Below are 14,912 nucleotides of genomic sequence, written 5' to 3' on the forward strand. Positions count from 1 at the left end.
ATGACTACCCGCTCAGTTCGCTGATTCGAGTTTTTAATTTGAGTTGAGATGTGATTTTATGTGAGCTTTTTACTGTAGCAAAAAAGTTAGATATAATTGTTTCTGAGAACTTTTTACTGTAGCAAAACTCGAATTCTAAATTCGAATTGGTGAAATAAACGGAGATTTCCACTCCCATTTATTTATAGACCAAGCTTATAGAGGATTAAATAAAACAAAAAAATAATAATAAATTGCTATCCAGACCCTAGAGAAACCGGCCATGTGAGGGAGGGGGAGAAAACAATTTGAAACTTGCTTTACCTCCTATTAACCATTGGTTTTGAGGTGAAATGATGACTATTTACTTTACGTTGTTTTAGCCACCATACATAATCCTATTCTCCTATTTACGCCTATTCCTTAAGTGCTCACCCTTAATCCAAGATTCTTCCACATCTCCTTTGCTAATATTAGTATTATTCTTAGTGCATGGTCCGTTTACTTCGCTGATTTGAGTTTGTAATTCGAGTTGAGATGTGATTTTATGTGAAAGCTTTTACTGTAGCAAAAAAGTTAGATGTGACTGTTTCTGAGAACTTTTTACTGTAGCAAAACTCGAATTGATGAAGTAAACGGGACCACGTCCCATTTATTTTACCGATTCGAGTTTAGAATTCAACTTTTATTATAGTAAAAAGCTCTAAAAAATAACCACATTTAATTTTTTTACTATAGTAAAAAGTTCTCACATAAAGTCACATCTCAACTCGAATTAAAAACTCAAATCAACGAACTAAACAGACCCCTAAATATGACTAATTGCTTCATGGAGAGAACAAACTTCTCTCTCTTCCTCCTTGGTGGCGCCAATTAAGACTCCTTTTTTTATTTTTGAATCCTAGCCTTCAAACTCTCATCAAATCTCCACCATTGAATTAACATCATTGCTCATGTCACCTATTGATTTGATGAAATTAAATCAGTACAATTTCATTTGTGCTTACTAATCTCAATATATATTTATACTTATAGTATAATTTATGACAAGTTTATTTTGTAACTTCGAATCACAATTCAATTTTTTACTATAGTATTTTCTCTTATAAAAATTCAAATTCAATCTTTTTTACTACAGTGTTTTCTCTCACATGAACTCAAATTTTTAACTCAATTTTTTGACTCGAATAAACGAAATGAACGAGGATAAATGACATGAGTTGATATGACTAGATCTATAGTCAGTGATATTGTTGCAACAGAGAATCATCGGTCTTTGTTACAACACAGAATTAATTTTCTACTATTGTTTCTAATTTGCACCGTAGTTAATCACAATTTTTTTAGATTAATTTAGCTAATCTCTAAACTAATTATTGATTTTAACAGTTCACTTTTTAACTCAAATTTTTAACTCGAATAAACGAAATGAACGAGGATAAATGACATGAGTTGATATGACTCGATCTATAGTCAGTGATATTGTTGCAACAGAGAATCATTGGTCTTTGTTACAACACAGAATTAATTTTCTACTATTGTTTCTAATTTGCACCGTAGTTAATCACAAATTTTTTAGATTAATTTAGCTAATCTCTAAACTAATTATTGATTTTAACAGGAATTGTAACTCCGGTTATTAGCGTGTAATCTTCTCTTTATGTCTATCATTCATCCGTGAAATTTACCGAGATTGTCTTATTCCAAAAATTTCGTCACATAAAATCATAGACTCGTATACCATAAAAATTTGGCAACAAAATAAATTCTTTAACTTCCATCACAAAGTCACGTTGACATAGTTCAACAATTTAACCGGATAATTCGTTGTTTAAATCCAGATAATTTTTTAAATTTATACTAATGAAATTTTCAGACATTAAATAAGAATAATTTTTTAAATTTACGCTAACATACCAGTAAGTCAGGTTTTTTGTTCGTCGGATCTGTATAAAATCACGTAAAAGTTAAAAAGTACACATATCTAACTGTTAGAAAAATTTAACTTATTTGTACACCAGACATATCAAATTTTTTTTTCAGCCCAAACTGTGGCCTCGTTCATTTCACCGATTCGAGTTTGTTACAGTAAAGAACTCACAAAAATAATAATATCTAACTTTTTTACTATAATAAAAAACTTATAGAAATAGTCATATCTAATTTTTTTTATTACAGTAAAAAACTCACATAAAATTATAGGCAAGGTCTCTGGTCAGGCACTTGAAAAGTGCCTGACCAGAACGGCACTTGGAAAGTGCCTGACCAGAACGGCACTTGTACATTTTTGTACGAAGTGTGTATATTTACAGTAAGTTGTGTATATTTACAGGCAAGTTGTATATATTTACATGACACTTGTATAATTGTGCAATCGTGTATATTTACATGTAAATTGTGTATATTTACATATAAATCGTGTATGTTAAGTTATAAGAAACGACAATGTATATTAATTCTCAAAACATATTTTTTTTATAACAATTAGTGAACACATAGCATGAAAATATGTATATTGACTGATTTGTTGTATTTCATGTTAAATATACACGACTTTACATGTAAATATACATTATTTACATATAAATATATACAATTTATACACAATTATACATTGATTAAATATTTTTTAAATGACTGACCAAAGACAATTTTAAAATTATATTTTAATTTAAATTAAAAACTCAGAATTATAACTAAACGAGACTTCGTACATATTTTGCCCAAGCAAAACAAAAGGGGTCAACAAAACCCCACTTATCGTCACTACACAACCCTCTCTCGACTGTCCCTCCCACTCTCACTTGACTCTGAACACCAAACCCCAAACGGAGGGAGGCAGCAGAAGAGCCGTAAACCCCTAACCAGAACACAAAGTCCAAATGGCTCTCCTCCAACTCCAAACCCACACAGTTTCTCCAACAATGACTCTCTTCTCGCCCCTTATCCCTTCTTCTCTTACTTCTCCCCAAAAGACTTGCTTCTCTGTTATTCCTCAATCCTCCCTAAAAAAAACCCATCAACTCTTTTCTACCAACAACAACAACAACAACAACTCAGCCGTTTCACTTTCACCACTCCGACGAAAGTCGCTTTGTGAACCCCCTCGCGGAAAATATGTCAAAGATGATTACCTCGTGGTTTGCTCATTTGCCCATTACCATCATCTTATCACAGTCTCCGAATTGATTTATTATGTTTTTGTTTTGTGTTAAAATGATTGTTACTACTTTGTAGTGTTCTGGGTTTCGCATTGAATCTTGAAGTTCAGATAAAATCTTTTTATTTTTTATTTTTTTTATTTTTTTATTTTTTTGGGGTTTGCAGAAGAAGTTGTCCGCTCAGGAGATACAGGAACTTGTAAAGGGGAAAAGAACTGTTCCCCTTATTATTGATTTTTATGCTACTTGGTGTGGACCCTGTATTCTAATGGCTCAAGAACTTGAAATGGTATTCATCACTCTTATCTATTTAGCTTTTTCTCTGCTGCTATGCTAAATCCGTCACTGGTTGTAGAACACGAGATTATCCTATAGTCTTATTCGGAAAAACTAAGGCATAGTTCGCTTCGCGGATTTGATTTTTCAATTTGAGCTTAGATGTGACATTTTTTATAATCTTTTAACTATAAAAATTTAGAACTGAAAACTCAAATCATTAAAATGAACTAGGTGTAAGGTACTAAGTATGTTTATAGATTTTTTTTACAGCAACTCATATTAGCTTTAGCTCACATGAGGCTTCCAGTTTAATGAAATTAGAGAAGTTGTTTTTGTTACCAAAAGTGGTTTTTTTTCCTCTTTAAAATTTGATTGCTTGCTTTGTTAGATTTCTTGTTTGAAGCATATAGTGGTATGAAATCTTAATTTGGGTTCTCATGACAGCTTGCTGTGGAGTATGAAGACAATGCAATGATTGTTAAAGTTGATACCGATGATGCGTATGAATTTGCTCGTGACATGCAGGTAACTCGTGAACCAATCAGACTTTTGTGATATCGTACTCAATCATGAGGTACCTCTTTATTACACAATAAACTTTGATAGCTCAGCCCTATATGCATACATGTGTCACAAATCGAAGATTGTCTGTTTGTCATTCTCAGAATGAATCTGTGAAAAGGTTTTAATTTTCCATTGACACTATGTTAGGTGCGGGGGTTGCCAACACTGTTCTTTGTCAGTCCTGACCCGAATAAAGATGCCATTCGAACTGAAGGTCTCATTCCGATACAGATGATGCGGGATATCATCAATAACGAGATGTAGATTGAGTTTAGCAGCAAGAGAGTGGTGTGGCTTGTCAATTTTTTGGGAGCCTCTGATATGCTGTTCAATGATCACAAGTCATTATCTCAGCCAAGAGAAAAAGGAAAAAGAGGGATCACGAGCCTTTCAATTTCTAATTTGAGGTCTTTTCTGTCCTATTTATTTGCTGGAACAAGTGTTTTGAGGTTGAAATCATGATAACTCCGTGGTATCAAATAGGAAGGATGTTAGGCATATTCTTTATTTGATACAAGGAACACAAATTGTACGCCAATATGAACATATCATTTGGAGATTGAAATCAGCGGTCAATTGTGCGTGAAACCTGATTTTGTAGAAGAATTCATCTATGGCTAATGCTTATTTATTTCTTCAATTGGTCTAATTTATTCTCCTTAATATTTCAACTGTACAATAGTTGTTGTTTTTCTTTTCCTTAGGTAAAATTAATCTTGTAATCGTATTTAGCCTACTATAGTACTAATATTCAATAAATTAATTGTATATGTTGTAATCAGAATAAAGTGAAATACTATAATTTCATACCATTTTTCGCAGTTTTTCAATTTTCCCCTAGTAGCAAACGAGTTAACCCCCTTATGAGTAAAATGGGGAGGGGGCGACCCCAACCGCCCCGTTGCAATCCCTTAATTCGGGGAGAGGTGAGCATCTTCTTCCTTCCTAGTTCAAAATCTATAGAAATATAAGATGTTTATTAATTATTCAGATGTAAGAAATGTATTGTCTAACTATCCGCTTTTGTCACAACACAATATTAAGAAAAATGAAGTCAAAAGAAAATTCTCAACAATTACACTTTGGTTTGGAAACCAAGCTCAATACTTTGGCATAACAGACACATTCTGACTAAGAAAAACCCATTTACATGATATAATCTACAACCATGGAGAATTTTAACTTTTAGTAAAGATGAAATAAATGGCACAAAACAAGTCGGGATTTGTATCAAACACATTGTAGGCACTAACACAACAAGGTCCCAATTCCCAACAAGAACACAGAACAAACAAAACCCAGATGAAAAAAAGAGAAACCTCCTCAAGCAAGTCTGTTGGCGATTCTGATGGAGATCAAGATGGTGATGACAATGAGAGAGAAGGCAAAGCAAAGGCGAGGAAGTAGCCATTGGTACTGAGAAGGACACATTTGCAGGTGCACACTTTCCAATTTTATTCGTTATTTGCTTTTTCTTAGGTTTATCTCTATCTTGCTTTTTTCTTTTTTATTTTTTATTTTTGGAAAAACTAGTGGCAACTTTAGTTCATATTATGGGATTTTCCCATTTTTACTAAGGAATTGAACTCTTGTTTCTTTTAGGCTATGGGTTTTCATTAAAGTGGTTTGAGTTGGACCAGGAATATAAGCCTTTTTTATGTTTTTGAACATATATCTTTATGTATGTATACACTATCCATCATATAGACAAAAATATTTAAATTCTTAAGTGTGCAAAGGGTTATGATTTTTGCCCATAATATACGTGATTCAATTTGTCTCATAATTTGGTCCTTACTCGGGATTTTATTCATTAATTGTTTATTTGATTGATAAAGGCTTTTAAGTAACAATCTTTCCATTTGAATGCTTGGAGGACATCAAGGCTGTAGGAAGCTCACAATATAAGAAGAAGTAATCAGATTTATTATTTTGGACACTTTTCTTAAAAATAAAAAAATAAATTAAAGAACATTTTTAATATGTTTTTTTTTAATGAAAAGTAACCATATTTATTTATTTCTTTCCATTTAGACTGAATTTGTAATAAATTGTCTTAAGTTGCTAAATACTTTTCAATTCAGGATGACCAAATATATATACTGTATTCAGTAATCAGATTTATTTATTTTTGACACTTTTCTAATGATTATTTTATTTTTCCTACTTGATTCTCCTTTTATTTACTTTTCTTGGAATTTTATTTCGTCACGCACAACTGTGATTACTATGTCTTCGAAACCAGATCTTTACCATTTCTTCTTCAGAGAAGATTCCTGAAGTCCAAAGGGAATGGCCAACGATAAAACCAAACTCTTAGGATTTTACTTCAGGGTATATATTTGTTGTTTAGATGAGTAATATGTTGGAAGACATCTCTCAAAAATGGGAATTTCAGTCATACTTTTCTTCCTTGTTTGGTTAAAGGAGCTTTTAGAACATGACTACAATGGTACTAAGTGACCACAACTATGCTTAATTGTTAATTGACAAAGTTTCCATTGTAAGCTCGTTCATAATTGACATGAAAAACTGACTCTTAAGCATGAAGAATGAAACTTTTCCATGCCAAACAATTACAAGCCTGATGTTCGGTTAGGTTCTTACTGCTAAATTAACTGCTATCTTTTCTAGACCATCTATGTGAGAAGTGCATAACATTTCTGTGCAGCATTTGGCTTTGCCTTTGAAGTACTTATATTAAATTTGAGAAGATGTACATGGGCACTACACGTAGTTTGTATCCGAATTTATTGTGCTTTTCTTTGCATTTGGTTAATTTCTATAAAACACAAGAAACATATACCTCCTGAACATTTTCCTCCTGTTTTAAGCGGGGAATGTTGACAGCCAAACTCAAAAAGGAACTTCGAGCGTATCGCTTCGCATAGGTTGTAATCATCTATAATAGGTAAGAAATTAATGGCACAGGATCTCGACCTTATCGTCCAAAGAGGGAGGAAAATTGAAACGCACGGTGCGACAAGTACCAGGCATTTGCTTCTATTTTCTTTCTCGTAAATGTCGCTCTTCTAATCACCAATCACCGACCACTTGTTTCAATGCATGAAGGCTGAAATTGCCAGGTTGACAAAAGCATGATGGTTGTTAGCTTTATAAGTTTCCAAGTCCTCTTTTTCACCCATTCAAGGAATTATTTCCAAGCTCTCTCTCAAGGCCGGCAAGGTTCATTGCTCAGTGACTGTGAGTGAGTCCTTCTGTTCTCTCTCTCTCTCTCTCTCTCTCTCTCTTTTAATATTGATTTTTTTTTTTGGTTGGAAAATTATTCTGAGATTGTAAATTACTAGATTTTATAATTCATCCGTTGTAATAAGACTTATTTCTCATATCTTTTTGTGATAATTCTTCTTGCTTTATGAGGGTGTTGGTTGTGCTAGCTTACTGAAAAAATTGAAATTTTAATGATCCTAAATTTCTAAAGATTTTATCGTTGATCTAATAGAAGATTTGTTTTTGTTTTTTTGTCCCCTTATAATATGCTAAACTGTTGTTTCTCATATTAAGATGAATACCACAAACCAACCAGTACAAGCTGTGAGATTGTTGATTTTATTATTAGTACATCTGTAGGAAATCTTAGCAAGTATCGTCTTTCGTTCTTTCACCTTGAATTTCCTCTGCCAGCCTTTTTCTTGGAATTTAACACCCCTGGTACAGTGATATTCTGCATTTTGTTAGCCCCTCTTCATTGGAAGGTTATATAACTTGGGGAAAATCGTTCACCTTTAAGGAGGATCTCAAGATCACCTCCTGTTTTTTGATTGGCTGCACCGTGGTTCTTGTTTCAAGTGATTTGTTTAACAGAAAACCAGTCATCCTCATTGACCGCCATAGTCCCAATATCAATTATACCTTCCAGATCCGTGCTTTCATAGGCCTAATCACCCTCCTTATGAATTATTCCCTTGACAACACCCTCCTCAGCTTGTTACCCAGATGCACGTGCGGAGCATTCTCTTCTAGTTTAAAAATGTCCAGATCAGGCATCTTTGCCTCTTCTTGTAGTAATTTGTAAAGAAAAGTTATGTTGTTTGCTTCTATTGCTGTTTCTTTGATACGATTTGTTTTCTACCTTTTTGTTCCCTTTAGCCATCTCGTTTACTTCCTCTGTGCCTTTAAGCCTTAGTCTCCTCAGCAATTTCAACATTTTTTAGATGAACGTTTATGATTTAGTTCACACCAAGTGCCAAGGCGAGACAGATTAGTGCTTTCAATACTTCACAAAGATTGTTTTCTTGGTGCAAAGGCTTCTTGGTCTATGTTCCCATATCATAAATTCATACATACACATGCACTCTTCGAATCCCTTGCCAATTATGGTGTTTACCCATATAGGGCTATTTTTTTTTTTTATTTTGTTTTCTTTTCCTTTTTCTGTTCTCTTTCCATCTATAGAATAAAAATCCCGGAGGGGACAAGCAATAGTTGTTAGTGTCATTTAAGAAGATGAATTAAGAAGTGAATTAGGGGATGATTTTTTCTGGTGTTCATGCATTGTCATTGTACATATGAATGATGTTTTCCATCTACAGCTCACAATTATTAACCATTGTTTAAACTCCACGTATGCATATCAGAATAATTAGATTAAGGATTTGTTTGGTTGTTACATTAGGGCATTCTTAAAGCTTTTTTGGTGTAAGTAAAAGTTTTACACTTTAACACACTCATGTTCTCGCTCTTGCTTCTATGTTCTTCGGACTTTGAGTATGATTGTTCTTTTGTACGTGTACAGAATTTTTGGACCCCTTATATTAAATGACTAACTGTTAACGTTACTTAATGTCTCAAGTAGTTTGTGATCACATTCTAGTTCTTTTCAGATGGAGATTGATGTTATCCTACTAATTAATACAACAACAAGCCTTAATTCCAACTTAATTGGGGTTGGCTATATGGATTTTACATTTTCACGCAGTTCTGTTTGAAATTAGACAATTATTAATTAGTTATCCTACTAATTAATAATTGGCATAAATAATCAATCCAACCTTTGTCGTATTGTTACTAGATCATCAAATTATTTTTTGAGAATTTCTAATAGGAGCTTGTTCCTCGCGGTCACACTTTGATTTACAATATTGTTAATGCATGTCTTCTTGTTTTCCCTTTTCTATTATTTGTGGTCAAGACATTTGGTAAGATAAGTGCTTTCAGAAAGTTTTGTTGGAAATGTCATTTCGGTGATCTATTGTGTTATATCGTTACTTAAACTAACATTTCTTGAAGTTTCAAGTCCTTGTTTGTAATTGTTGGTTTAGTTTTTCTCGTGATATTAGGAAATGAGGGCTAATAGGTAAATGAAACAGATATAATAATTGGTGACTTTTAGCTTAGTTAATGCAATATGTTCGCAAATTACCGTATTAGCAAACTAGAAAGAAGAATATGGGATTAATATAGTTTGTTACACTTGTTTTGCTTTCTCATCAAGATATATAAAGAACCGAACAATACATGATTCATGAACTATAAAGCTCCACATTCAGAAATAAAGAGAAAATCATCTTCTCCGTCCATTGTAGAAATCCATGCTATCCAAAACTGCGGCCGAGTAACCATAGCTAATCTAAGCAACCAGAGTGCTAGCTAACAGTGGTTTTGCTTTCTTGACCTTATTACATTCGAAAGTCTGTTAGCTGTGGCAAATCTGCTTTCAAGATCTTGGGACGTCCTAAATCATCTGCATGAGTACTGTATTGTGTTTTAGTTCCAGTATTACAATTCTTTTAGGATGTCAAAGGGATCTTGGGATGGCCTCTTATACTGTTCCTTCTTTATTGTATTCTGAAACACTGATCACGATATGTTCGTATTGCAGATAGCTTTCATTTGGAGTTTTTTCCAGTCTTGTGGTAGGAGTTTCTTTTGTGGGACGCGGTAAGAGGATATTAAAATGGATGGAACTGTTTCTAAACGTATCAGCATGAGGAAGACTACTTGGAATGAAGTAGAATCTGTAATAGACGTTCTAGCAAATATTCTCTCAAGGCTTCCTGTTAAGTGTCTCTTACACTACAAGACTGTTTCTAAACTTTGGTATACAGTGATAAAGAGTTCTAGTTTCAAGAAATTGCAGCTAAGCCAATCGAGGGAGAATCCTGTTTATATGATTTACCCTTTTATGGATGTCTTGATAAATCTGTACTTGATTGATGCCCATGGGAAAGTCATTGAAAAAGTCTCTCTTCCAGGCTGTGAGAATCTTTCTTCTCTTTGCGTGATTTGTTCCTATAATGGTTTGGTATGTTTCAGCAGTTATCCATGGCTTCCATATTCCATGGCTGAAGTCGTCATGACAGAGTTGGAAATCCGTATGTGCAATCCTGCTACTCGTGAAGTCTGGTTACTTCCGAAAGGCAGCCTATCTGGGGAGGAATTAGCCACTGGAGTGGCCTTTGGCCCAACCAGCGAGTATAAAATATATCGTTTTTTCTGTCCCAAATCTGAGTCCGAGGATGTCAATCCCAAGTGCGAGATATATTCGTCAAGTACCAGAACCTGGAACGGAATAGGTTGTGTTGAACACTGTCCCATGGGTGCTTACCATTTATATGTTGATGGAAAAGTTTACTGGTTTGTTGCTTCAGATGCCGACAATGAAATTCTGGGGGCAATCCTTTCGGTCGATATGGAGGATAGCTTTGGAATTGTCCCCCTTCCAGAGGAAGTCAGTGAGAGATCATTTTTGGTTGATTTTGAAGGCTGCTTAGCATTAGTTGCTGTTTATGAGTACGATTCACTGGTGAATATATGGGTTCTGAACAACGATGAAAGCATTGATTGGGAACTGGAATACAGTCATGATATTCCCTTTGCAAGCATGGTATCCATCGAATCTGTGGCTGTAAGGAGCGGTAAATTCTTCTTTGTAAACTGTGGATCATTATTTTTTCTACGTTCCAGAACTAATGGCGTGGTGGGAACTTCGCTTTGAGGATGAGTTTGAAAGAATTTCTCCGGTTGTTTTCACCTATGCAGAAAGCCTCCTCCCATGTAAGTGTGTTAATTTGGTCTCTGATACATATTTCTCTAATGTATTATTTAATTCAATATGAGTAGATCTTCATTTATCTAACTACTAACTCCACATTTATCAAGCAACCTTAAGCAGACTTCTTTCTTAATTTGAAACAAGTGAGCGATTGCAATTTAATGCAATATTTTCCCTTGTATTATTGGTCTTGTTGCTAAGTAGGCATGAACCAAAATTTTTTCAAGTTTCTTTGCTTCTGGTATTTCCAACATGACTTCTTAAACAGGTAATGGAAATTTGGGTTCTGAAGAAGAGGCAAAATGATATATGCAGAGCCCGAGTCTCGTTCGTGTGATCTTTGTTTACTGTCGAAAATTTCGCTGCGGGATGAGAGTTTGCTTGCTTCTCAATGCCATAGTTCCAAGTGAAATCTCTCTTGCCTGCTTTGTGTTATTTTGTTTATCGTACTTTTTGGACTGCTTTGGTAAGTTCTCTATTGTACTCTTTAGCTTTCTCTTTGCAAAAACTTTGCTGTTTGTTATGATGTAAAAGCAAATAAACGTATTCCTGAGCTTAATAGCATCAGGGAAACGCTGTGTTTATCATATTATGCAACCCCTTGGCTTATGTCTTCTGCTTGCTTTATTTTTGACCTTTGAGATCAACATCGAATATGTCCTTAAGGGATAGTTAAAATCTGAATAGCGTTATTTCAAAAAAAAAAAAATAAATAAATCTAAATAGCGTCTTATTAAAAATGTAGTATTCTTAACTCCCGTCCAATCCATAGACTCTCTCTCATACTCTAGACTCTCTCTCTCCCTCTTTCCTTAGTGCGGCTAGGGTTTTCTTTTGTTTCGCAATTAAGGTCCCGTTCACTTTACTGATTCGAGTTTAAAATTTAATTTTTACTACAGTAAAAAGTTTTCAGAAATAGTCATATCTAACTGTTTTGCTATAGTAAAAAGCTCTCACATAAAATGACATCTCAACTCAAATTACAAACACGAATCAGCGAAGTGAACGGGCCTTAAGTTATATTTCTAGATTCATACTTGTGATTAAAATCGCAATTAGTCAGTGTCCTGTAAATTATTTGGTTAACCAGGTCTATCGAGGTAACTGGACAACGGGCTTATGTCTGTACAATGTAACTGGACCGGTTAATTGGATGTAGCCCACTGGTTAACCGGAATAACTTTTAGGCCCCTTTTGTACCTTTATTTGAACCCAAGAATAACTTTTATAATTCCAGCTTTAATCAATAATCCAAGGTAGAAATTAGATGATTAAAACAATTATATACTTATAGTCTCATATCAAATAAAAATACATTAATTCAACTAGTTTATCTTTAATTAATTTACACAATTAATTCAACTAATAAATAACACTTGAATTAATTTAATCACTTTATTAATTCAACTAATTTATATTGAATTAATTTAAATAATTAATTAAATCGATTAATTACTCATGAATTAATTCCATCCAATTTATAACCAATTACAGAAATAACATAAGTTACAAATTTGTAGGAAATACACCGTATCATATCAGAAAAATATGAGCTAGCAGAGGGACCCGATGGACATATATTGATTAAGTTCCTATAATCACGACAATATTTGTTAACTCAAAAGTTCATCACATGATTATAAGTTCTAGTGCTACTCCATTAAAAGCCTAGAACCGTACTCTCGACCAATACATTATATTTAAAAAGCTCCAATTAGCTCATGTCCATGATTTTATTATATTGTGTATCATCCCTATAAGATATCCATAATCAACTTGAGGTCAAGTTCCGTTTTACCTTTCCGATTATATTTACCTCATGTTATATTATTACTCCATCAGAAAATCACTATTCATACCAACACAAATAGTAAACTATTAGATAACACAAAATAGTCTAATGGCTGAGCGTTCATGTTTTCCAATCCCTAGATAATGCCATAAGAGGATATCATTAACTCTTTTAATAGTCTAATAGTTGAGCGCTCAAGCTTTTAGCTAAGACTCTTACTCCTTTTTCTTCTTCAGCTCCTCAAGATACTTCTTGCAGTTTATCTTCCAATGACCATTTTTATTGTTGGAAAAACGGCATCGAGTGTGCAGTGAAATTTTAAAATTTTTTAATCAATGCGAAAGCCAACCAAGAACATGTTCATCACGCTATATAACATAAATACTAGAAATCTAAATCATACCTTTAGAGATTATGGAAACAGCATGTCTGACAAATCAAAGCGTTCCAAATAGCAACCGGAAGAGCCTCAACCAACTGGACTTCTTTGCTATTCTCGTTTCCATAGTTGGAGTACGAGGGGGCGCACGTCGTTCAATCTCCCTTTGGTATTCTTGAACTCCGTCCAACCACAAGAGAGTTAAAGGAAAAATCATTCTTGAGATTTAAATAATTTTTCCTCTCAAGAACCTTTACTAATAGCCACCAAAAAGTCTCTCAAGTGATCTAATGAATAATGAGACTTACTGGGCTATTTATAGAGTCCAGTAAGTCATATTCCTGCAACAATTAGATTTTCCAAAGTCAATCTTGCATACAGAGTCAGTTTTTTCATGTCAGTGGGTCTCTGCACGTTACCACCAGTCGACTGGTACGAACAGTGTACTTTTCACCAGTCGACCGGTACCTATTTTGGGAAACTTGTTTCTCAAGTTATTTAATATGAGAAACTTGCACAGAGCTTCAGTTTTGATTCAAATAACCCAATATAGAAGTTATCTGATTAAAACAATCATATAATAGTCTTCCCATATTAAATAAAACTCAAAATAATAATTCAACCAACTTAGCTAGAATTAATTTATCAATTAATTCACCCAATAAATTACTCATAAATTAACAACCGATCTCACATTAACTTTGCACCTTTAGCAGAAATAACATAAGTTACCAATATGTAGGAAATACGCCATATCATATGAGGAAATTATATGAGCTAGCAAACGGACCTGATGGAGATATATAGATCAAACTCCTATAATCACGGCAGTACTTGTTAACCTACAAGTTCATCACATGATTATAAACTCTAGCGCTACTCCACTACAAGCCTAGAGCTGCACTATCGATCCATATAGTATATTTATAAAGCACCGAATAGCTTTCATCCACGACTCAATACATTAGTGTGTCATCCCCATAGGATATCCATAATCAACTTAAGGTTAAGTTCCGTTTTATCTTCCCGATTATATTTATCTTCTGTTCCATTACCACTTTATCAGAAAAACCACTATTCATACAAATACAAATAGTAAATCATTAGATAACATAAAGTAGTCTAATGGCTGAGCGTACGTATTTTCCAATCCCCGGATAATGTCATAAGTAGATATCATTGACTCTTTATAGGAGTTATGGATTCTCTATCTATGAATAATAAATCTACGCACACAAGAGTTGTACCTCCAATGTACTGGTAAGCGTACCTTTACATAATGTCATAATGTCTCCCTTTGGTACATCAAATGATACAAGTCAAGCATACGTGTTCATTATTCATCTCCGATTTAGATGACCACATATAATTTGTCAAAAGTGAATTGTTTTATTCAAACAGAATTATTAATTAAAACAATGGTAAATTTCAATAATAGCACTCCTGAATAAATTATTATAAATTTTAGCACCACTTTTGTATACTTTCACAGTTAGCATCGCCATGTCAGCAGTGTGAGGGTAAAATGACTTCTATACCACTTAGGTCAAAATTATCCATTAAAAGTACCTAAAAGAGACTCCCAACTCTCTCCCGCCCATTCTCTCTCTCTCTCTCTCTCTCTACACCCCATTTTCAGCTCTTTCCTTCTCTCTCTCTATCTCTCTCTCTCTCTCTCGAGTTTGGTCTCTCTTTCTACTCGGTCTCTCTCTTCCCTATGCCATCATTCCCTCATCGCCAATA

The 14,912-nt window shown here is 33.9% G+C and overlaps 2 protein-coding genes across 2 annotated transcripts; both read left to right on the forward strand.

Annotated features, from left to right (window-relative positions):
- The first annotated feature begins 2,729 nt into the window (after nt 1-2,729).
- On the forward strand, nt 2,730-4,602 carry LOC21394295 (thioredoxin-like protein CITRX2, chloroplastic). Its single transcript, XM_010106885.2, has 4 exons — nt 2,730-3,119; nt 3,307-3,429; nt 3,864-3,944; nt 4,131-4,602. Exons 1-4 carry the CDS (start codon nt 2,862-2,864, stop codon nt 4,245-4,247), a joined length of 579 nt encoding a protein of 192 aa, XP_010105187.1. The 5' UTR covers nt 2,730-2,861; the 3' UTR covers nt 4,248-4,602.
- Nucleotides 4,603-9,900: 5,298 nt separating this feature from the next.
- LOC21394296 (F-box protein At5g65850) lies at nt 9,901-11,304 on the forward strand. The gene is made up of 3 exons (XM_010106886.2): nt 9,901-10,861; nt 10,911-11,000; nt 11,267-11,304. The coding sequence occupies exons 1-3, from the start codon at nt 9,901-9,903 to the stop codon at nt 11,302-11,304; spliced, it is 1,089 nt and encodes a 362-aa protein (XP_010105188.2).
- The last annotated feature ends 3,608 nt before the right edge of the window (nt 11,305-14,912 follow it).

The sequence above is a fragment of the Morus notabilis genome, unplaced genomic scaffold, assembly GCF_000414095.1.
Source record: "Morus notabilis unplaced genomic scaffold, ASM41409v2 Scaffold886, whole genome shotgun sequence".
NCBI lineage: Eukaryota > Viridiplantae > Streptophyta > Magnoliopsida > Rosales > Moraceae > Morus > Morus notabilis.

What these genes read in the sequence shown, in the direction of transcription:
- LOC21394295 (XM_010106885.2), top strand. Translation starts at nt 2,862, where the DNA reads ATGGCTCTCCTCCAACTCCAAACCCACACAGTTTCTCCAACAATGACT. An exon ending in TGGCTCAAGAACTTGAAATG is followed by an intron (nt 3,430 to 3,863) that starts GTATTCATCACT and finishes TTCTCATGACAG; the next exon opens with CTTGCTGTGGAGTATGAAGA. An exon ending in AATTTGCTCGTGACATGCAG is followed by an intron (nt 3,945 to 4,130) that starts GTAACTCGTGAA and finishes ACACTATGTTAG; the next exon opens with GTGCGGGGGTTGCCAACACT.
- LOC21394296 (XM_010106886.2), top strand. Translation starts at nt 9,901, where the DNA reads ATGGATGGAACTGTTTCTAAACGTATCAGCATGAGGAAGACTACTTGG. An exon ending in ATCTGTGGCTGTAAGGAGCG is followed by an intron (nt 10,862 to 10,910) that starts GTAAATTCTTCT and finishes TCTACGTTCCAG; the next exon opens with AACTAATGGCGTGGTGGGAA. An exon ending in TGCAGAAAGCCTCCTCCCAT is followed by an intron (nt 11,001 to 11,266) that starts GTAAGTGTGTTA and finishes CTTCTTAAACAG; the next exon opens with GTAATGGAAATTTGGGTTCT.